We start from the raw sequence: 24757 nt of genomic DNA on the forward strand, positions 1-24757 counted from the left end.
GTAAGGTATAGACCGAGTGAATCCTTAAGAGTATAAAGGAGTATACTTAAGAGGGAAATCAGGAGGGCAAAAAGGGGATATGAGATAGCTTTTGGCAAATAGAATTAAGGAGAATCCAAAGAGTTTTTACAAATATATTAAGGACAAAAGGGCCCCTCAAAGATTAGCAAGACGGCCTTTGTGTGTGTTTTAAAAAATTCTCAAGGTCAGGTTCGTAGGAGAGTAGTCTGACACAGAACAAACGACCAAGAGGCGAGTCTGCTAGAATATGGGCATTTTATTCCCCGCAGCGTCGCCACAACAAGGTTTCATACAACGGGTCTGGCTTATACTCACTCTACATGTTACCGGAACTGGGAGCCGTCAGTTCTCGTAGAGCGGTTGCAAACAACCCACGCTCGGCGGTTAAACGTAACCCCGGAGCAGACTCACCGAACTGGAGACTTTTCCAGCTGATATACTCTTTTCCAGATATAAACATTCATGTGAACAGCAGAGCAAGGCTAAAAAACACATTCCATTCTGGTTACATACAGATAAGAAGATTCACACGGGGAGGTGTGTAATAAGATTCACACGGGACTAAGCAACACCTCCATTCCGGTTAGATTCACACATGTATTGGGACATAATTTTTAACCGTTTCACCACAGTGTGCAGCCACAGAAAATGGGGGAGATACTAAATGAGTATGTTGCATCAGTATTTACTGTGGAAAAGGATATGGAAGATATAAATGTAGGGAAATAGATGGTGACATCTTGCAAAATGTCCAGATTACAAAGGAGGAAGTGCTGGATGTCTTGAAACGGGTAAAAGTGGATAAATCCCCAGGACCTGATCAGGTGTACCTAGAACTCTGTGAAGCTAGAGAAATGAGTGCTGGGCCTCTTGCTGAGATATTTGTATCATCAATAGTCACAGGTGAAGTGCTGGAAGAGTGGAGGTTGGCAAACGTGGGTGCCACTGTTTAAGAAGGGTGGTAAGGACAAGCCAGGGAACTATAGACCGGTGAGCCTGAGGGACAGGATGTACATGTATTTGGAAAGGCAAGGACTGATCTGGGATAGTCAACATGGCTTTGTGAGTGGGAAATCATGTCTCACTCACTTGATTGAGTTTTTTGAGGAAGTTACAAAGAGGATTGATGAGGGCAGAGCGGTAGATGTGATCTATATGGACTTCAGTAAGGCATTTGACTAGGTTCCCCATGGGAGACTGATTAGCAAGTTTAGATCTCATGGAATACAGGGAGAACTAGCCATTTGGGTACAGAACTGGCTCAAAGTTAGAACACAGAGGGTGGTGGAGGAGGGTTGTTTTTCAAACTGGAGGCCTGTGACCAGTGGAGTGCCACAAGGCTCAGTGCTGGGCCCTCTACGTTTTGTCATTTACTTAAATTTATTTGGATGCGAGCATAAGAAGTACAGTTAGTAATTTGCAGATGACACCAAAATTGGAAGTGTAGTGGACAGTGAAGAGGGTTACCTCAGATTACATCAGGATCTTGACCAGATGGGCCAATGGGCTGAGAAGTGGTAGATGGAGTTTAATTCAGATAAATGCGAGGTACTGCATTTTGGGAAAACAAATCTTAGCAGGTCTTATAATGGTAAGGTCCTCTGGAGTGTTGCTGAACAAAGAGACCTTGGAGTGCAGGTTCATAGCTCCTTGAAAGTAGAGTCACAGGTCGTTAGGATAGTGAAGAAGGCGTTTGGTATGCTTTCCTTTATTGGTCAGAGTATTGAGTACAGGAGTTGGGAGGTCATGTTGCGACTGTACAGGACATTAGTTCGGCCACTGTTGGAATATTGCATGCAAATCTGGTCTCCTTCCTATCAGAAAGATATTGTGAAACTTGGAAGGGTTCAGAAAGGATTTACAAGGATTGTTGCTAGGGTTAGAGGATTTGAGCTATAGGGAGAGGCTGAACAGTCTGGGGCTGTTTTCCCTGGAGCGTCAGAGGCTGAGGGGTGACCTTATAGAAGTTTACTAAATTTAGGGGCATAGATAGGGTAAATAGGCAAAGTCTCTTCCCTGGGATCAGAGAGTCCAGAACTAGAGGGCATAGGGGAAAGATGTAAAAGAGACCTAAGGGGCAGCGTTTTCACACAGAGGGTGGTACGTATATGGAATGAGCTGCTAGAGGAAGTGGTGGAGGCTGGTAAAATTGCAGCATTTAAGAGGCCTTTGGATGGGTATAGGAAGGGTTTGGAGGGATATGGGCCGGGTGCTGGCAAGTGGGACTAGATTGGGTTGGGATATCTGGTTGGCATGGACGGGTTGGACTGAAGGGTCTGTTTCCATGCTGTACACCTCTATGACTCTATGACATGCCCTCCACTCCAAGCAGCATCGTAGTAATCTGCTGTGCACCCTCTTTAAAGCTTCCACATCCTTCCGATAATGAGGTAACCAGAACTGAACACAATATTCCAAATGTAGTTTAACCAGGGTTGTATAGAGCTGCAGCATAGCCTCGTGGCTCCTAAACTCAACCCCCCTGCTAAAGAAAGCCATCATACCACATGCTTTCTTTACAACCCTATCAACTTGGGTGGCAACTTTGAGGGGTCTATGGACAAAGACCCGAAAATCCCTCTGTTCCTCCAAACTGCCAAGAGTCCTGCCTTTAACCCTGTAATTTACATTCAAATTTGACCTTCCAAAATGAATCATTTCAAACTTTTCCAGATTGAACTCCATTTGCCACTTCTCAGCACAACTCTGCATCCTGTCAATATCCCGTTGCAACCAACAACAGTATTCCACACTATCCATAACTCCACCAACCTTTGTGTCATCTGTAAACTTACTATCACCATTCCACTTCCTCATCCAAGTCATTTATAAAAATCACAAAGAGCAGAGGTCCCAGAACAAATCCCTGTGGAACACCACTGGCCACCAATCTCCAGGCTGAATACCTTCCATCTACTACCACCCTCTGTCTTCGATAGGCAAGTCAATTCTGTGTCCAGACAACCAAATTTCCCTGTATCCCATGCCTCCTTACTTTCTGAATGAGCCTGCCATGGGGAACATAATCAAACACCTTGCTAAAATCCATATACACCATATCTACTGTTCGACCTTCATCAATGTGTTTTGTCACATCCTCAATGAATTCAACAAGGCTCTGCACCCTCACAAAGCCATGCTGACTATCTCTAATCAAGCTATGCTTTTTTCAAATAATTATAAATCTTGTATCTCAGAGTCTTCTCCAAGAATTTGCCCACCACCAATATAAGACTGACTGGCATTTTCTGCAGCACAAAACCTATCCTTTTCCACTCTCTGTTAAGTTCTGAGGAAGAGATATAAAGAACTCGAAATGTCATCTCTGTTTCTTTCTCTACAGATGCTGCCAGAAACGCTGAGTTCCTTCAACACTTTCTGTTTGTATGAGTTGGCAAACTGTTCCACTAATTCACTATTCTTCTGGAAAAGCAAAGTTCATTAACATCTAACCTAGCTTTGTACTTATGCAAAATACAACTGGCCTTCCTATCTATCCAACTAAAAACAATGACCCAGGGAAACACAAACTATTCCTCACGTTATTTTATCAATCAAATCACCTCTGAGTCTATAATATTCTAAAGCAAAGCTTATCTAGCCAACTCAACTCTTTTATCTTGGAATTAATCTGGCACTTTCTCTGCACAGTTTCCAAAGCTGCAATATTCTCATTTTATGAAGAGGCCAAAATGGAGCACTGTCTTCTCAAACTCTAACCAGGTCTTACGCTCTGAAAGATCGTGCTTCCAAATAAACGTGGTGTGATTTTTAACTTTGTACATCCCAGTCCAACACTGGCACCTCCAAATAAAGACAAGATTGTATGCTTGGTGCAAATTGTACCATGATACAACCTAGAACCTTGTTTGCTTCAGCTATAGTTTCACAAAACTGATCATGAACCTTTCAAAAGTGTGTACAATATCTCGCTCTTTTTCAATTACCATTGGCTGGAATGTTGTTTCCTGTAATGAAGCCTCTCATGCATAACATTTTATTTTTCTAAGTTGAGCATCGTTTGCCAAATGTGGACCTATTTCAATGAGATTGAAATCTTCTTGAAGCTGCTAAGATCCTTTAGAAATCTAACATTCACACATAGCTTTATGTCATCCACAAATTTGCACACCATGCTAAATTGCCCACAGTGTTCAGAAATGTGTAGGTTAGGTGTATTAGGAGGGGTACATGTAGAGGTAGGGTAGGGGAATGGATCTTGGGGATGGGGATACTTTTCAGAGGGTCGGCATGGACTTGTTGGGCCAAATGACCTGTTTCGACACTGTAGGGATTCTAAGATTCTGTGATATCCCGAACACTTACACAACACAACATTGTAAGGGATACAATCATTCAATCTAACATGGACAAATACAGAATGAAATTCAATTGTTTGCATATTACATTCCCATTCTAAGTTTACTATTGTAATTTCTTATGCATCTTCCTTAGGTCACAGAGTCATGGAAATGTACAGCACGGAATCAGATTCTTCGGTCCAACTTGTCCATGCTGACCAGATATCCTAACCTAATCTGATTCCATTTGCCAGCACTAGACCCGTTTCCCTGTAAACCTTTCCGATTGATATACACATTCAGACACCTTTTAAATGTTGTAATTGAAGCAGCCTTCACCACTTCCGCTGGCAGCTCATTTCACAAATGTACCACCCTCTGTTTGAAAACGTTGCCCCTTAGATTTCTTTTATATCTTTCCCCTCTCACCCTAAACCTATGCCCTCTAGTTCTTGACTCGCCCACCACAGGGAAAATACTTTGTCTACTTATCCTATCCATGCCTCTCATCATTTTATAAACCTCTAAAACGTCACCCCTTAGCCTCCGACGCTCCAGAGAAAACAGCCCCAGCCTATTCAGCCTCTCCCTATAGCTCAAATTCTCCAACCCTGGCAACATCCTTGTAAATCTTTTCTGAACCCTTTCAAGTTTCACACATCTTTCCGATAGGAAGGAGACCAGAACTGCATGCAATATTCCAAATGTGGTCGAACCAATATCCTGTCCAGCAGAAACATGACCTCTCAACTCCTATACTCAATACACTGACCAATAAAGGAAAGCATAACCAACGTCTTCTTCACTATCCTATCTATCTGCGACTCTATTTTCAAGGAACTATGAACCTGCACTCCAAGGTCTCTTTATTCACCAACACTTCCTTACTATTAAGTGTATAAATCCTGCAATGATTTGCTTTTCCACCTCACATTTATCTAAATTAAACTTCATCTGCCACTCCTCAGCCCGTTGGCCCAGCTGATCAAGATCCCATTGTATTCTGAGGCAACCTTCTTCGCTGTCCTCTACACCACCAATTTTGGTGTCATCTGTAAACTTACTAACTATACCTCCTATCTTCACATCCAAATCATTTAGATAAATGACGAAAAGTAATGGACCCAACACCGATCGTTGTGGTACTCCATTGGTTACGGGCCTCCAGTCTGAAAAGCAATCCTCCGCCACCACCCTCTGTCTTCTACCTTCAAGCTAGTTCTGTATCCAAATGGCTAGTTCTCCTTGCATTCGATGAGATCTAACCTTGCTAACCAGTCTCCTATGGGAACCTTGTTGAGCACTTTACTGAAGTTCGTATAGATCACGTCTACTGCTCTGCCCTCATCAATCCTTTGTTATTTGTTCAAAAAACTCCATCAAATTTGTGAGATAACATTTCCCAGGCACAAAGCCATGCTGACTATCCCTAATCAGTCCTTGCCTTTCCAAATACATGGGAATCCTGAGGGACAGGATTTACTGCAACAACTTGCCCACCACGAACGTCAGGCTCACCAGTCTATAGTTCCCTGGCTTTTCCTTACCACCTTTCTTAAATAATGGTACCACGTTAGCCAACCTCCAGTCTTCTGGCATCACACCTGTGACTATTGATGATACAAATATCTCAGCAAGGGGCCCAGCAATCATTTCTCTGGCTTCCCACAAGAGTTCTCGGGTACACCTGATCAGGTCCTGGGGAATTATCCAGTTTTATGAATTTCAAGACATCCAGCACTTCCTCTTCTGTAATATGGACATTTTTCAGGATGTCACCATCTATTTCCCCACATTCTCTATCTTCCATGCCCTCCTCCACAGTAAACACTGATGCAAAATACTCGTTTCGTATCTCCTCCACCTCCTGTGGCTCCACACATAGGCTGCCTTGCTGATCTTTGAGGGGCTCTAATCTCTCCCTGACTACCCATTTGTCCTTTGTGTATTTATAAAAACCCTTTGGATTCTCCTTCACCCTATTTGCCCAAACTATCTCATTTTCGCCTTTTTGCTCTCCGGATTTCCATCTTAAGTATACTCGTACTGCCATTATGCTCTTCTAAAGATTCTGTCAATCTCTCCATATACCTGATATATACTTCCTTTTTTTTTAAGCAAAACCTCAATTTCTCTAGTCCTCCTGCATTCTCTACACCTATTAGCCTTTCCTTGCACTCTAACAGGAATATACTGTCTCTTGCTCTATGCAATTCTGTATTACAATAGCACTGGAAATTGAAAAGATTAAGTCTACCTGTCTAGCTTCTGGAACAAACCACCAGTGAGGTTGTAACGTGTTCTAATTACAGACTACAATATCACCAAAATAATAAAGCATTTTTGAGATTGTTAAAGATAACTGTAATTAATTTCAGATAGTAATGTGTATGAAATCTAACCAGGCAGTGTTACTTTAACTTTTTTAAGAGCATGGTGATGGATATCCATTTGATGGGAAGGATGGGCTACTTGCACATGCTTTTGCCCCAGCAACAGGAATTGGTGGTGATTCTCATTTTGATGATGATGAGTTCTGGACGTTGGGTGAAGGACGAGGTACATATCTATAGTAGATTAACTTTAGTTGCATATTTACTGTTTTATTTGTAATTTGAAACCAGTCATCAAATATTAAACTTATCTAGTAGCAATGTATTTCACATGCTGCCGCATATACTATACTTGTTATAACACAATAAGAGATGACTTTTAATGTTGCTCGGTTTTGGACATTGTTTCATGATCATGAGGTGTCCTCAAATCCCAAGCTGTAATTAAGTGTCCACATATTTAATCTACACAAAAACTTCTATTACAATTAATATTATTATCTACTCTTTGACCAATGCAATACTAGCTAACATTAGTCAAATGATACTAAATTTATTAGATTTTGTAATCATAATTGTGAAATATTAGTGTAAATAGATTGTAATTACTGATTTGGAGTCTTTCAACATTTGTATTTCACAGTTGTTAAGACAAGGTTTGGGAATGCAGAAGGGGAATTTTGCAAATTTCCTTTTCTGTTTAATGGTAAGGAATACCATAGTTGCACCACAGAAGGCCGTAGCGATGGCTTCCCATGGTGTTCCACAACTTATAATTTTGATGCAGACGCAAAATATGGATTCTGTCCTCATGAATGTAAGTTTTCAGTCTTAACCTGTGTTTTCTATTCATCAACACAAGCTATTGTATTTTGTGACATAGGAAAGTAAGTGCCAGTTTCATCAAACCATGTTTGAACAAAAATAGATGCAGATGAGTAATCAAAGCTTGATCAAAGAGACTTTAACTGAGATGGAGAGATGTAAAATTTAGGAAGGGACCTTCTCAGCTTGGGACCTAGGGAGTTCATGTTATTACTGTCAGAGGGGTGGGTGTAGATAAAAGATAGATGCCTAAAAAGCCAAATTTAGAGTAATAGAATTTAATATGGGAGTTGTCAGCTTGGAGAATATTTGAGAGGGTAGAGGCCATGTAAGAATTTATTCATGGAATGAAAATTTGACATTGGAGAAGTTTTAGCCCCTGAAGACATGAATTGTGGATGAGCAAGGCCATAAACAACAGAAAATGCTGAAAATACTCAGCAGGTCCAACACCACGTGTGAAGAGAGAATCAGGGTTAATGTTTGCAAGCTCCTGTCTCGAAAATCAGGGACTCATGCTGAAGCACAGTGCAACAGACCCATAATGCTGTTGCATAGTCAATAATTCAAATAAGCTGATTTTCTTCATAACCAAGTCCCTAATTATTGAGGCATGTTTTAACAGCCTACTGGTATAATCCAACTCATCATTGCCTCTTGACTGAAAACCAGACTTTTCCTGGACGTTGTGGCTCATAACCATATTAGATGAGACTTCTATCCACTGAAGTACAGTAAGTAAAGATGATGTCCCCATCATCTTCCCAAACCATGCAGTTTGGAAGATGGCAGGTGCCTGTCCACCTGGAGCCCAATTGAGCCACCTATGTAGCCAGTTAAGGACCTCTTTTTAACCTCTGCTGACATTTGACCATCACTTGATTTTTCCATCACATGAGATGGTTGTGAGGTAAACTCTTGGGGCTATTTGGTGGGCACTGGGGAAGGGCAGAACCTTCTTTTCAGGTGCTCTTTAGTACAATAAAGGTAACCTTTGGTAATAATGATTATCTTGGTGAACATAGCACTGTCTACCCGTAGAAAAACCACACTGCCTCCTCGCCAGTTCCTGCCTGACTGTTCCCAGTGCTCCCACATCCCATTCCCCAGAGGTTTTGGAACACATAGCTATCAATGCTCAATCATTCTTAGGGTCTTGGGCCACCATCCTAAGTAGTGACAGTGAACCCAGCAGGAGACACTTTATGGTCACTGTTGACAAGATCCAACCCTATCAGTCCTGCTGACTACCCCATGAAATATTGTTACCAACATAACAGATCAATGCATTTATGGTGTATGTAATATAACATTAGATAGCACAGATGTTTAATTGTTCTGATGGGCACCATGTTTGAATGCTGCGTAAAGATATTCTGACCTTTTTACTGGAAGAAATGTTGCAAGCTTTTCTGGCTGAGAGCAGCACTTTTATCAACCCGAACATTTCCATTTATGGTGTTGTTGTTTTTGTGCTTTTGTCTAGCACTGTAGACATGTGATTTCACTCAGGCCCAAAAGAAGTGTTTTTGTACTTCATGTTACTGCATATTTACATGAGTCAGCAGCATGCTGAAATCTATTATAACCATAATTGATCTTATGCTCCATGTTTAACCAGCAGCTTGTATCCGTAATAATCTATGGTTCAACCAATTTACTGCAGCTGGAGAAGGCTAATGTTGAATATGAGTCATTGAAACAGATGTTCTTTAACAGCAACAACAATGAAATAATTTTTTTTAAGTTCTTCATTTTAAACAAAAAAAAACAAGTCAGGAATATTCTTCTTCACATCTGTTTGATCAATTTTGGAACTAAATTGTTATCAGTCTGATTTTGTTGTTTCCTCCAAAACTCAAACTCTGATACCCTATGTGATTGTTTTGGGTCCTTACAGTGCTTTTTACAATGGGAGGAAATGCTGGTGGAGAGCCATGCTCATTTCCTTTCACCTTTGAAAACAGGCAGTACGATAGCTGCACAACAGAAGGAAGATCGGATGGCTACCGGTGGTGTAGCACAACGAGCAATTATGACACAGACAGAAAATATGGATTCTGTCCAGACCAAGGTATTAACCGTTTGTGCGTGATGCATGAACAGAAGGTGGGCTCCACTGTTTGTGAGATATTCTTCATCTATTAATCAACAATGTAATTCCTTGAAAACACACTTGACCTTAAGTTTTCCCAAGTTGCAAAGCTGAGTGCCAGGAATGCTAAAAAAGTTGATGAAATGCCAGGCCAGCAGTGCTGGATCATTACATGGGTGGAACATTTGGAACATTTGGTGTTTTATTGACTGTAAGAACTATCACACTAATCAACCAGCAAGTTTCTATTCATCCTCCTAGTACAAAAGCAACAGGGAGTAAAACTCGAAGGTTGGTCACTGCAATGGTTCATTTCTGTCTTCAAGGCAGTTCTGTTTGTCATGTAGCAAAGTTTGGTCCTTCAGTTGCATTTACACTTGGCAAAATGTGCTTTGTTTTAAAGGGATTTGAGCATTCCAGGTAGCACCATATGACTTCAGTATTACTGTAAAACAACCAAATATGCATCCCATTCAGAAAAGGATCTTCCAACACTCCAGAAAACTCATTGCTATCAAGAACTACATTATCTGTAGTGTTTCAGAATGTAATGACAGAAGTCGGCAATTATGTAAAATGATGTGTCAAAACTTTTGTCAGCAACATGTGCACAATGAACATTTCTGTATTGTGCTATGATGATTCTGAATCAAGTAAACCATTCAAATGACCAAACCTGAATTTCTGTCACCAAAGGGGAACAGCATGGAGATAGGAAGGCTCATAAATTAGGGAAAGCACATCAGGACAGCTCACTGATGTATTCCTACTTCCCAAGGGCTTCTCCAGAGATTGCCTGCCTGATCTAAAGAGGGGGCCAGCAAATGGATGAACTTAGAAGTCATGTTTCCATGGAAGCAGTATTTTTCTATTGTTTGAGCAAATTTGTCACAGCCTGCCTCATCATCTCCCACCAAGTGAGGATGTTCCACTTTGAGGTGCCCTCATATTCACCTTCCTGCTTTGGCAGCATCCACCTCTCCTTGAGGGAGGCTACCAGCCTAGCATTGCTGTGGGCCCTCTGACTGGAACTCTATCCTTAAATTCTGCAGACAGTTCACAGTAGAGTAGGGAGCACGGAGGCAGCCGATTACCAGGCTGGCTCTTGAAACGTTGCACTACGGGTACGTTGACTATATGAATGGCCTAGGCGTCCCTTATGGACCTATCATTATATCCTTGATGCCCATTGGAAAATGCTTCCATAATAAATCCATGCTGACTGTCCTTGATTACTCCATCTCTTTTTAAGGTCGGTTTATCCTGTTTTTCAGAACTGATTCAAGTAATTTCTCCAGTGAATAAATAGAGTTTGACAAATATTACTTTTTAAGTCAATATCTTATAGTAATTTCTTTATTTGAAAACTTTTTCAAACGTCTACTGTGTTGCTCATATACCTGATTTCCCGCATTTCAGCCATGTCAACAATTGGAGGAAACTCAGATGGTTCACCTTGTGTATTTCCTTTCACTTTCCTTCGGAAAACATATGATTCCTGCACAAGCAGCGGGCGTAATGATGGCCTATTGTGGTGTTCAACCACTGGAAACTATGATGTGGACAGCAAGTGGGGCTTCTGCCCTGACAGTGGTAAGTTATAGATGGCATTAGGACAGTATTGAGAAGGGAGTGGAGCACTTTTCACACAGAGGACTCCTAACACTTTGGAAGTCTCGAGTTTGAAGCTCCGGGTTTCTCCTACCCCAAGAGCTGACGCCAGGGAAGGTGCAGACAAAATGCAGATAATAGGTTAATTGCCCCTCAAATAAAAGCAAAATATTGCAGATGTTGGAAAACAGAGAATGCTGGAGAATTTCAGCAGATCTAGCAACAACTGTGGGGAGAGAAGCAAATTTAGAGCGTAGAAGGCTCTTCTTGATTGTTACTTGCAATAAATACCAAGTGAGAGAGAGTCTTGGTCTTAACAATGTGGATATTTTGAATGCTGGTGGTGTGTCGCAGATCATTTGGAGCTCAGTCCATGGTGACAATTGTTATGGACCAGATCAACCTCCTCAAAATATTTTGAGAAAGTAACATAGACCCTAATTTTTTCATATTTTAAACAATAATGTGAAGTGCCGTGTTCCTGATGCAGTGCGACAGGTCAAACTGCTTGATGTTAAGCAAAACACAATTTATTCAAACACCATAGTTTAAATACAAACAAAACAAAGGAGAACTTAGAATAACTTAACACTATTGGAAAATTCAACAGACTAGTAGATCCATTAACTATTACTAATTAACTGTTCCAATATTGTAGCGTCTCATCAATCTACCCCTTGGCAAAAAGGCAAATTCAGAAAAATAGATTTGTCTCAAAGGTCACACAGCAGCACACAACAACCCCAGCTTCTAGAACGTAGAATGTTACAGAACAGTACAGGCCCTTCGGCCCTTGATGTTGCACCAACGTGTGAAATTAATCTGATGCCTATCTATCCTACACCATTCCACTATTTTCCACATGTATGTCCAATGCCCATTTAAATGCCCTTAATGTCAGCGGGTCTACTACTGTTGCAAGCAGGCCATTCCACCCCCGACTATTTGAGTAAAGAAACTACCCCTGATATCTGTCCTAAATCTATCACTCCTCAGTTTAAATCTATGTCCCTTCATGTTAGCCTTCATCATCTGAGGAAAAAGGCTCTCACTGTCCATCCTACCTAACTCTCTGATTATCTTATACATCTCAATTAAGTCACCTCTCAAACTTTTTCTCTCCAGTGAAAACAGCCTTCGTTCTCGCAGCCTTTCCTAGTAATACCTTTCTTCCATACCAGGCAACATCTTAGTAAATCTCTGCTGAACCCTTTCCAAAGCTTCCATATCCTTCCTATAATACAGTGACCAAAAATGCACGCAATATTCCAGGTGCGGCCTTATCAGTGTCTTGGCTCTGAAACTCAATCCCTCTACCAATAAACACCAACACATCATATGCCTTCTTAACAACCCTATTAACCTGGGTGGCAACTTTCAGGGATTTATGCAGCTGGACACTGAAATCTCTGTTCATCTACACTGCCAAGACATTTACCATTAGCCCAGTACTCTGCATTCCTGTTACTTCTTCCGAAGTGAACTACCTCTCACTTTTCCACATTAAACTCCATTCGCCACTTCGCAGCCCAGCTCTGCATCTTATCTATATCCCCCTGTAACCCTCAACATCATTCAGCACGATTGACAATTCTGCCTACCTTAATGTCATTACAGCTTCTAGCTGTAACCGAGGAGCGGGAAAAGATAGCTTCTACATCATCAAGCCCACAACAGCAGCTGCTTAAAGCTAAATCTAAAACGAAAAAGAAAACCAGAAATCCTGGTCATACCCATCCAGGCTGCCTCCATTGTTCCAACGTTTTAAAAAAATAACCCAAAGCCTCACAAGTTGTTTATTCTCCTGGTTTTGATAGACTACTCAGAACCTCTGTCTTACAACCTGTCTTCAAAACAAAAAGCAGGAAAAAATACACCCCTTAAATCCACAGCATTATCTCACAATATGCTCTATAACATGCCTATTGTAGTTTGGGAGCAATGGAAAGAGATGGTGAAGGCTCCTACATTCTTGAGATGACATTGCTGACCAGGAGTCTTTTCACCGCCTATCACCTGCCTTTGGTAGAATTTATAGGTTCATATTCAATGCATTGGCCACATTAATAACACAACTTCCTTGGTCATCAAGACCTAGAGATGAACCAAGAGCTTCTGGCTCAGAGGCACTACGAGACATCCTGAAAGGTAATGCACTTGTTCAAATCATTTTGAGAGTGCTTGTGAATTTACTAATTATACCTGCAGCAGCATTTGGTCTCCACAGCCTGGATTTTGCAGAATCAGCTGGAGATCAGAGCTGTATTCCTGAAGAAGGACTTATGCCCGAAACGTCGATTCTCCTGTCCCCTGGATGCTGCCTGACCTGCTGCGCTGTTCCAGCAACACATTTTCAGCTCTGATCTCCAGCATCTGCAGACCTCACTTTCTCCTATAAAAGTAGGAAAGTCCTGCTACAACTGTGCAGAACATTGATGAGACCATAACAAGAGCACTGTGTACAGTTTTAGTATTTAAGGATGAGTATACTTGCATTGGAGACTGTTCAGAGAGGATCCACTAGATTCCTAGGATAAATGGGTTTTCTTTTGTTGAATGTTTGAGCAGATTTTTTAAAATTCATTTATGGGATGAGGGCATCGCTGGCTAGACAGTATTTATTGCCCATTCCTATTACCCAGAAAAAGTCAACCTCATTGCTGTGGGTCAGGAGTCACATGTAGACCAGACAGGGTAAGGATGGCAGTTTCCTTCCCTGAAGGACATTAGTGAACCAGATGGGATTTTACAACAATAGATTTGGGAGTAAGACGAATTAGATGGTTTTGGGCAGGAGTTTCTTTGCAACATTATGGTGGCTCATAAGGTGTGGAGGAGGTGGGTTTCAAAATACCCACGGATCACAAGGAAGAGGGCAAAGGGCAGTACCCGCAAAGATAGCACACGCATCTTGCCCACAATCTTAAACACTTTTGAAAACAAAGAGGATTCCTCACCCACCTGCCCCCACAGTAACTGTATAATGGAGTTAACAGCATAATATTTGTATCAATTGAGCTTTAAACAAACTCTTAATTATTCACTGAACATAAGGATGAGCTGTTGAGTTTGATGATGTATTATGGGGATGACCTTGAAAGTTGTTGGGGGAACTGGTAGTCTAGCCACTGGATCTATTTTACAAGAACACCCCTCACCCTCCCCATCAAAACTACTGCAAGAAAAAATGCAATATCCAACATGATGTGTCTGCCGTTTTCTTTAACAATAAACATCATCTCTCCTTGTTACTTTTGTAGGCTACAGTCTTTTCCTTGTTGCTGCTCATGAATTTGGTCATGCGCTTGGTTTGGAGCATTCCCAAGATCCTGGAGCTTTAATGGCCCCAATCTACACCTACACCAAAAACTTCAGGCTTTCAAACGATGACATTCTCGGCATTCAAAAACTTTATGGTAAAGCGACAATATAAATAATAATAGAAATAATAATAGAAATTTTCATATTTGTTTTGTATGTTGCAAATCTCGATTGTGCTTAAAATCCCCTTAAGACAATATTAATTAACGTGACTGCTCGGATTGTGCTACTTCAAGGAGAAGAATCATGAGAGCAGTCATCTAAATATAGTTTTGATATTCTCCACCACCATTTCTATAATACAAAATGCGCAGTGTCAATAAATTTCCTTTGTTGTGGAAGAGGTTGGAATTTTATTCCAATTCTCAGTTACCAGCATCGTCAATGAATGATAAAATACTGAATTATTTATTAGGGATTAATGTGGTTATCAGACCGAAGGCAGCTCAGATGGAACAAGTGGCTAGAAAGTCTGGAAAAATTCCAGATAAACATGGCCAGGATATAGTACTTAACTGATTCATTGGCATGTTATACTATTGACTCAGTGTTGTTGTCTAGTCAAAAGAGCTGAACAGTCATCCACAAAATGAATTGAATTGTGTGTTTCCTGTCAACTGAAAACAAATCTTGTCTATTCTGGGTTCATTCAGGTGCACCAACTGATAAACCCTTGCCACCAACACAGGGTCCTGTCACTCCTATGAACCTTTGTGAGGAGACCTTGATTTTTGATGGAATTACACATATCAGAGGAGAAATTTTCTTCTTTAAAGATCGGTAAGAAAATTTCCCATTTTAAACCCGCAGTTAAATAAGTCAACAGAAATAAAAATTGATCAAAATATGAAAAGGGCTGTTCGTTTTTCTGTCAATGATTTTCATGACCATAAAAGGCAAGCTTTCCTCTCGAGTTTGTTCAAGTTTTTCTCTTTAAACTGACTTCACAAACTACAACTGGATTATTGTCATTGTTTCTCCTGTCTGTTGTTTCTGGCAGAGATAGTGGAACATTTGAGGTATACCATGTTATCTTTGAGATTGTTGAGACGTCAAGAAAATAATATGGAATTAGATGGACTGTGAGCTGCTCAGAACCTGACTTTATTAACGTTTAGCTTTTTATGTTGTGGGTACAGTGTTTCAAATCTGGCTATTGGAAAGCTGGAGTTGTCTAAAATTGGAAATCTTTAAAAGTTACCATATATCAATTTTAATTGTCTTTAAAGGAGCCGAGTATCATTTTGGCTGGGCATGGCATGGCATGGTGACATGCTAAACTAGTTACCAGTTCTCTCCTCGGGTCTTGCACTTTGTTCCAAATGGGCCATACCCCCACTAACTTAGCTTAGACCAATTCACATCGATCTGCCTAACCTGAACAGTTTTAATTACTGTATTATCTATTTGTTTTTAAACATTCTTTCTTCACTGATATGCTTTATTTTGCAAATGTTGATTGAAAGAAGTTTATATATTTGATTTCCGGTGTTACTAATTAATTGCATTAAGCTTCTGTGTTCTGTAAAAACCGGCAAGATCCAAAATCTGCCTCAGACTGACCCAAGGGTTTGTGACATTGTACCTGCAGTCAGCTGTCAAGGTGTTAAATATACCTCTGAGACTTCTAGAAAAGTGTGAGACCTCAAGAGAAAATTGGCTGCATTTATTATCCTTGGCTGTTTCAACATCTGTGTAGCCTGTATAGTAATGGGATGCTGCAAAGCGGGAAACTTTGGCAAGCTGCTAAGAAACCAGACTTCTTGTTCTGGGAATAAACACGGCATAAAGTTAAACAGTTCAGTGGGCTGATGGGACATTCCAAACTAGCATTGAACTAGTACAGTAATGAATCGTAGCCGAACCATCAGCCCTTTATGAAGTTAGGATCGCTTCAAAAGAATTACTAGCGATCAAGCTAGAAATAGCTGCTTCTCCCACAAAAGGTTCTTAAAATCACAAATGCATCCTCTGTGACAGTGGTAAACTATCCCTGCCCTTAGTTTTAGATATGGTTTTCCACATCATCCTTATCAAAAGGTCTCCACCTGCAGTCAACTAATTGAGATCCAATATGCAACAACATATAAATTAAGGGCATGAAAAGGCCATTCAGCCCCTCAGACTTGATGTGCCAATTATCAAGATCGTGGGGCTGATCGGATTGTATTCAAACAACCCCTGATAACATGTCCCCTCTTGCTTGAGAAGAATCTATCTACATCGGTATAAAAGAATGTTCAAGGACAGTGTTTCCAATGTTTTCACCTATTTTAGGAAGAGTTCCAAAGACTGTCAACCCTCTGAGGGAATGTTTTTGCCTAATCTCTGCCACAAGTTTTAAACAGTATCTGCTAGTTCTAGATTGTCCCATAAGCGAATACATCATCTCCAAATCTACCCTGTCAAGATCCTTCAGGATCTTGGATATTTCAATCAAGCTATTCCTTACTCTTCTAAACTCCAGTGGATACTAGACCTAGTCTATCCAGCCTCTCCTCATAAGACAACCTGGTCTTTCCAGGTATTAATCTAGTAAGCCCTCTCTGAACTATATCCAACGCAGTTACATCATTCCTGAAATAAGGTGACCAGTTCTGTGTATGATCCAGAAGTAGTTGCACCAATAACTGAGTAAAACCTCTCTACGTTTGAAGTTAGTTACCCTCCTGGTAAATAATAATATTGTACTAGTTTTCCAAATTAATTGCTGTACCTGCATACTAACTTTTGTCATCCATGCATGAGGACACCAGGATTCATCTGCATTTCTGAGCTCTGCAATCTCTTGCCATTTAAATAAAATGATTTTTAAATTATTTCTGCTAAAATAGACAATTTCACATTTTCCCACAGGATACTCCATTTGCCACATCTTTGCACACTCACTTAAGCTACTCATTTTTTTTTATGTAGCCTCCTTATGTCTTCTTCACAGCTTAGTTCCAGTCTGTCTTTGTGTCATTAGTACATTTGGCAACCATACGTCGTGTCCCTTCAACTCAGTCATTTATATAAATTGTAATTGGTTGAGGTCCCAAGACTGATCCCTGTGGAACACCACTCGTTACATCTTTCCGACGTGAAAAAGACTCCTTTTGCCTAATCTCTTCTTCAACCTAACTAAGTAATCCTCTATCCTTGCCAATAAGCTACCACCCATACCACAAGCTTTTATTTTCTGCAGTCATGCTTCATGTGGCACATTACCAAATGCCTTCTGGAATTCCACTGATTTCCTATTTATCCATAGCATGTATTATCTCCTGAAACAACTTCAACTGATTAGTTAAACAGGATTTTTCTTTCACAAAATCATGTTCATTCTGCCTGATTTCTTTGAATTTTTCCAAGTGCCCTGCTATACCTTCTTTAATAATGGCTTCTAATAATTTCCCTATAGCAAATGTTAGGGTAACAGTCCTGTAACTTCTTGCTTTCTGTCTAACCTTGCTGAATAAATAGTTGCAATTGTTATCATACAATCTAATAGGAATGTCTCAAATCAAGAGGATTTTAGAAAATGAAAACAATCCATCAATCTTCTCACTAGCCATTTCTTTTAGAACCCTAGGATGAAGTCCATCAGCACCTGAGCAATTCTCAGCCTGCACCTTCGATAGTTTACCCAGTAGCACTTCTGTCTTGATTGTGACTTTCTTGAGCTATTCCCTTCCTTCCATTTCGTTACTTGTTACTGTTTCTGAAATGTTACTTCTATCCTTTTATAGTGAAAACTGGAATAAATATTTGTTTGATTCATCTGTCATCTCCTTAATTTCTGTTATTAATTCTCCTATCTCACTCTCTATAGGACCAACTTGTTTATTTTGTTATGCTTCTAAGGAGCGTAGAGTCATACAACATGGAAACAGATCCTTTGGTCCAACTAGTCCACATTGACCAAGTCCCATTTGCCTGCATTTGGTCATAACACTCCAAACCTATTCATGTACTTATCTGAATGCTGTAAATGTATTTTTAAATGGTATAACTGTACCAGCATCCATCACTTCCTCCGACAGTTCATTCCACATACGAACCACTCTTGGTAAAAAAAAATTGCTCCTCATGTTCCTTTTTAAAACTTTCTCCTCTCACCTTAAAAATATAGCTCCTAGTTTTGATGTCCCCCCCTTATCTATGCCCGCCATGATTTTGTATATTTCTATAGGGTCCCACTTCGACATTCTATGCTCCCATGAAGGAAGTTCCAGTCTATCCAGTCTATCTTTTATAACTCAAACCTTCCATTCCTGGCAACATCCTGGTAAATCTTTTCTTAACCCTCTCCAATTTAATAATATCCTTTCTATAGCATGGCAACCAGAACTGTCCGGCTGTACACTTCACTCTTGTCTTTCACCTCGTGAAATGCATCACCTCACATTTGTCCAGATTAAACTCTATCTGCCATTTTCTCAGTACAACTTTCCAACTGATCTATACCCTGCTGTATTCTTTAACAAACATGTTCATTCCACCAATTTGTGTTATCTGCAAACTTACTAATCGGACCACGTATATCTTCATCCAAATTACTTATCTAAATTAGAAGCAGCAAAGGTCGCAGATTTCCAGTCAGATATACATCCCTCAACAACTACTCTCTGACGTCTATGACCAAATCAATTTACCAACTCATCATGAATCCCATGTGACTTAATCTTTTGAATCAGCCTACCATGAGAGACCTTGTCAAATACTTCAGTAAAGTCCATGTAAACAACATCCAGTAATGTTTGGGTAGAATGCTCTTTGGAAGGTTGATGCAGATGCAAGGGGCTGAATGGCCTCTGTCTGCCATGTAGCAATTCTATGATTCTAAGTACCTTGGAGATTGAGACCATCCCAACTGTACAAATGTTTCTTTCCCCAGTACTAGTACCAATATCCCATAAACCAGAACCAACTTCATCCACATGAGTCTTGAGCCACACATTCATCTCTCTAATCTGATTTGCCCATTTTGCAATAGGCTCATGACATATAGAGACAATGACCTTTGGGTTTTTGGTTCTTAATTTGGTGCCAAACTCTTCATACTGACTATACAGAACCTCTTCCTTTTATCTTGCTTTGTCAGTAGTACCTACATGGACCATGATGATTGGATCCTCCCCCTCCTGTTGCAAGGTCTTCTATCTCTGAGGAGATCTCCTAAACTCTGGTACCAGGCAGGCAGTGCAGTTTTTTTAACTTAACCTCCTTGCTGCAGAGAGTAGTGGCAATCCTCTTCATTATACTGTTCTACATTACCACTGTATTCTTTCTTATTCTTCTCTAACAAATAGTTTCCTGTGTAACTGTTCCATGGTCCATCCTGCAGCCTTCAAGTTTATTCAGACTACCTGAAAGAACCTCGCATTTGATGGACCATTGCAAAGGCTCATATTCCTATGCTCATGATCCCTGGATCCCCTCACTTGCAATTAAAACATTCTGTCTCTGAATCAGACAAATTACCCCTACGAAATATAGAATCCCTACAGTGTAGAAAGAGAGTCCATTCAGCCCTGAGAGTCTGCACTGACCTTACAAAGAGCACTCTACTCAGACTTAGCCTCCTACCCTGACCGCATAACTCCACCTAGACACACACAATGGGACAATTCAGCATGACCAATCTACCTAACCTGCACATCTTTGGACTGTGGGTGGAAACCGGAGCACCTGGAGGAAACCCATACAGACGGGGAGAAAGGTGCAAACTCCATACAGACAATCACCCGAGGCTGGAATCAAACCCAGGTCACTGGTGCTATGAGGCAACAGTGCTCGCCACTGTGCCAGTGTGACTGCCTCCTGGTACAAAGAATCCTGCTAACTTTGTCACCCCCCTGAGGTGTCGCAATGTCTGTATTTCAGTCTCCAGCTGATCAACTCTGAGCCAAAACTGCTCGACACACTTATTGTGGACCAAACTGGCAATCAGGAATTCCCACCTGCTACACCTATAATACATCACTTCTCCTTCCATTGGTAATTCCTTCCAAGCAATGGTTTAATTATTCCGTTCAATTTTTTAAATATATCTTAGTAACCATATTATCAGTTGCAGTACTCTGTGAACCTTAGGAGTAGAACAGATCTTAGTCACTTACCAGATGCCAAACTACAATCTTCTTCTCCTGTAGTAGACTAAGAATCAATTCTTTGGTTATAACACAATTCTGGCCCCATTACGTGATTTTCTTATAACATGGGATTGCACAAGAACAGAACTACCACGTTATAGCAGAAGCGACTGTAAATATGAAATTGTAACAATGATGCTGTAATGCAGATTGAAACCGTGCAGTTATGCTAATGCTTTATAACACCAGCCAGATTTTCTGCTGTCGAGACTTCTAAGATTTCACTCTTGGGAACAAACCTTGTACAGTATGTCTATTTGTTAGACATGCTCATAGAATAATCTCACAAGGTTGTGGAGCTGGTGGAGATTAAAGGGATAGAGAGCTTTAAAACAATGGATACATTTGAAATAAGGATGATATTTAAATCAAGATGTTGCTTGACCAGGAGTCAGTCAATGAGTGAGCACAGTGGTGGTGGGGTAGGACATGCTATGCGTTAAGACACAGACAGCAGAGGTTTTGATGACTTCACATTTATAGAGGGCAGCATGTGGAAGATCAGCAATGAAGTGCTGTGGAATAGAGATAACAAAGGTATGACTCAGGGTTTCAGCTACCAATGAGTGAGATAATCTACCCAATAAATAATACACGTGCTGGTTGCTGGACAAGTATACTATTGACAGTTTTGCAACAGTGACGTGTTTGAGTGAGGTGTTGTATGTATGTGTGAAAGCTAATGCTGTACCTTTGGATAATTCTGCCAAGGAACAGCATGTAGATGAAAAATAATAAGGACCAAGGATAGATGATTAGGTGACACCAAGGTTTCATTACAAATTCATTGTTATTTAATTTCTTTATCACTGCATTGGAGAAGTTTGGTTAACTTTTTATGATCTTCCACATTAGCTTATTTTCATTAATAGAATCAGCCGTTTACAGATGGCCAAGGTATTCTCTAAAGTTGTCAAGTAGACTTTTTGCACTTTCCTTTTATTAAATTTATAGAAGCATCTTGTTATTTAGATTTAAAAAAACGTAATCTTTTAATGAGCATCCTCTTGCAGATGCTGAAATAAGGAACTTCTGCAGCTGGTATTCACTTTGCTGATGATAATTAGAAACAGATGTACTGATGAATAGGTCTATTGTACATTTCCTAAAGTCTTTTGTGCTGCTTAGATTCTTGTGGAGAACCAGAAATCCCCGGTCAAAACCCCTGGGACCAATGCTAGTTGCTACTTACTGGACTGATCTGCCTGAAAAGATTGATGCTGCCTATCAGGAGCCTTTAACTGACAAAGCTGTATTCTTTGCAGGTATTAATTTCAATATTAAATATTTGGATTCAGTTAAAAAAACTTTCTTTTGTCAAAAAAAGCTTGTGAATACATATTCAAACTTGGTCAAAATGATTTGATCGATCACATCATTTTCCTTTTAAGACCACTTATCTCATTAGTACATCCTGGTTGTGATATCAAAATATGCCCATGTACATAGCAAACATTTGACATTACTTTTGTAAAACTACTTCTAAATTCTGCCATACACTCTACATGCGCGTAGTGGAATAGATTAAAGGAAATTTCAAAAATAAACATTTTTCATGCTTTGACCTTTCACTGTCACAAGGTCACAAATAGAAGAAATAATGATCAAGAATTATGTAAAATGTGAAAGAGAATTCAACACTTGCACTGCATGAAGAAATAGCCTGAGACCAAAGTTGGATAAATCTATTTATCAATCTTTTTATTCAGAACTTGGATCCAGCTCTTACAAGACAAAAATGACACCTTACTCAAATTTACATGAGTCTGATGAATTATTTGTTTTGCAGAGCACATGTATATTAAGATTAAGAATAGTTAATTACCGTACTTACTAGTATTCAATGGCTGTGCTTATTTAGGAGATCAGCACTGGCTTTACACTGCCAGTGACCTGGAGAGTGGATATCCCAAGAAAATCTCCACACTGGGGCTACCAGATGATTTGCCACATATTGATGCAGTTTTTAACTGGAAGAAAAACAAGAAGACTTACATCTTTGCAGGTGACAAGTTTTGGAGGTAGGCTAATACTCCACATATTAATTGAGTTTTATTTATTTCAGTTCATACTTTGAGTAGTGGAATTATGCTTTGCTTTTATAAATGTGTCAATGTTGATGCTTTAGATTTCCCAAACTGCGTGCAGATGATGTATGTTCTTATATTGACAATGTCATGAAGCTTTTGAAAAAAGATGTTCCTTCATAACTTAATATGATGAACTTATACACTCATCAACTGTGACAAAATGTTTCATCCTAACAGATACAATGAAGTGAAGAAAAAGATGGATCCTGGATTCCCTAAGCTAATTGCAGATGCCTGGAATGGCATTCCTGATAATTTGGATGGTGCCCTTGAGTCTCTTGAGAATGGTAATCCTAATGTCCTTGAAATAGAATGAAAGCATGAAGTTAGACAGGAATCATTGTAATGACAGTGGTTTGTTTTGACAAATTGTGAATATGAAGAGTAGCGACAGTGTTCCAAATTAATATGCCATGCCATAAATTAGAGGAATCATTATCTAGGTCAGCATTTCCTGTACAAGCTCTTAACCTTTGACACTGAGAGATGACGCATTTTTGAGCCACCTCTTCTACCTGCTATCCTATGCCTCCCTTTATCATACTCAATAACTCTGCCTAACTAATTTTAAGATGTTGAGGATATCCCAAAAGTAAGCCCCCTTCTTCACCCCTCCAACTACAACCCCTGCTTTGTTCACAACATAAGTTTTAGATAGAAATCATTAACTGGAAAGAAACTTTATAAAATGCTTATTTGCGAATGTGTATCAAATATGCAACGTTGTTTCTCATTTTGTACAGGACACACCTACTTTTTCAAGGATTGGTACTACCTCCAAATGGAAGACCAGAGCTTGAAGATTATTAAAGTAGGAAATGTGAAAACTGACTGGCTCGGTTGTTAGAATAAACATGTTTTTATCACTTATATATTTTTTTGCCAAATAGTCATGTGTCTTACCTGTAAGTTATTGTTAAAGTGACAAATATAACATTGTCTCATGATTGTACCATTAAGCTTGGAATTTTATACCAAGACCAAATACAACAGTATTATACCCAGCTTTGCTATTGAAACAATATTTTTAGGTCAATCTTTTCATTATTCTGTGAGAACTAAAGAAAAAGTGGTGAAGGCACAGGTTGCCTGAAGTAATGATTTGTGTAGTGCGATGGAATTATAATGAAAACCAATTATTTAAATATTTGAAAATGCTTTCTGAACTTGACTGGTATAATTTTTAAACATGGGCCACATTTATTTCTTTTAAAACACAGGAAATGCTTTAAACAAATCTCAATTAGTTTTTGCAGCTTTGTGTTCTATGCAGTGATATTGTTAATCACTTGTGTGTCATTATCAGTAAATCTGCTTTCTCCACACTGACAGTATCGAAACATTATCATAACCAATAAAGTGAAATAATCAGCTATCAAAAATAGGTCATGGTTAGTACTTTTTAGAAAAAAAAAATGTCATGGATTGCTGAAAATAACCAAAATCAGAATACTGGTGCTAACTGTTATTTCTCAACAGTACCATTGTGGAGGAGAATACTTAGCAATACAGCAGTTTCTGTACTACAAAATATTATTAAAACATTGACAACTTTCAAGAAGCACTGGTGTTTCAACTTCAGATTTTCAAATTTTACAGTGTTAACTACAAAGCTACAAAGCTTGTGATATTTTGAAGCAATCTTGTACTAATTTTAGTTTTCTTCTTAAATTTGATATTCAATAAATTTGTCTTAATGAACTTGGAGTTCATTTTTGTGATTATTTAAATATCAGTGAAAGGGCAGTAAGAGCAGATAAAGTCATCTTACGATTCACTTTGTCCAGAAACTATTTAACTCCTACAACAAAATAAATAACAATATGGATAATCCTTGCCTGGAGCAAGACACTTTGATGAAAATTCTCTCTTTAATAACATTTAATAGCAATTCAAGGAGGCATACTAAATTTAATTGCATAGCCATGAACTTCCAATATTTGTTATGAATGCCATAAATTAGGCCAGTATGAACTCTGGTCCTCCAGTGCTGAATTTATGCCAAACAATTCCTGGAGAATGA

At 39.6% G+C, this 24757-nt stretch overlaps 1 protein-coding gene across 1 annotated transcript in view; it reads left to right on the plus strand.

Annotated features, from left to right (window-relative positions):
- mmp2 (matrix metallopeptidase 2) overlaps positions 1 to 24435 on the plus strand; it is a 30725-nt gene extending 6290 nt beyond the window's left edge. The window contains exons 4-13 of the mRNA XM_043707012.1: positions 6753 to 6881; positions 7299 to 7472; positions 9381 to 9554; positions 10995 to 11168; positions 14447 to 14602; positions 15161 to 15287; positions 21773 to 21909; positions 22506 to 22665; positions 22912 to 23021; positions 23478 to 24435. Of these exons, the coding sequence (XP_043562947.1) occupies positions 6753 to 6881; positions 7299 to 7472; positions 9381 to 9554; positions 10995 to 11168; positions 14447 to 14602; positions 15161 to 15287; positions 21773 to 21909; positions 22506 to 22665; positions 22912 to 23021; positions 23478 to 23581 (1445 nt within the window). The 3' untranslated portion in view covers positions 23582 to 24435. The remainder of the gene's footprint in view (positions 1 to 6752; positions 6882 to 7298; positions 7473 to 9380; positions 9555 to 10994; positions 11169 to 14446; positions 14603 to 15160; positions 15288 to 21772; positions 21910 to 22505; positions 22666 to 22911; positions 23022 to 23477) is intronic.
- The last annotated feature ends 322 nt before the right edge of the window (positions 24436 to 24757 follow it).

The sequence above is a fragment of the Chiloscyllium plagiosum genome, chromosome 17 (assembly GCF_004010195.1).
Source record: "Chiloscyllium plagiosum isolate BGI_BamShark_2017 chromosome 17, ASM401019v2, whole genome shotgun sequence".
In the NCBI taxonomy this organism is placed as follows: Eukaryota; Metazoa; Chordata; class Chondrichthyes; order Orectolobiformes; family Hemiscylliidae; genus Chiloscyllium; species Chiloscyllium plagiosum.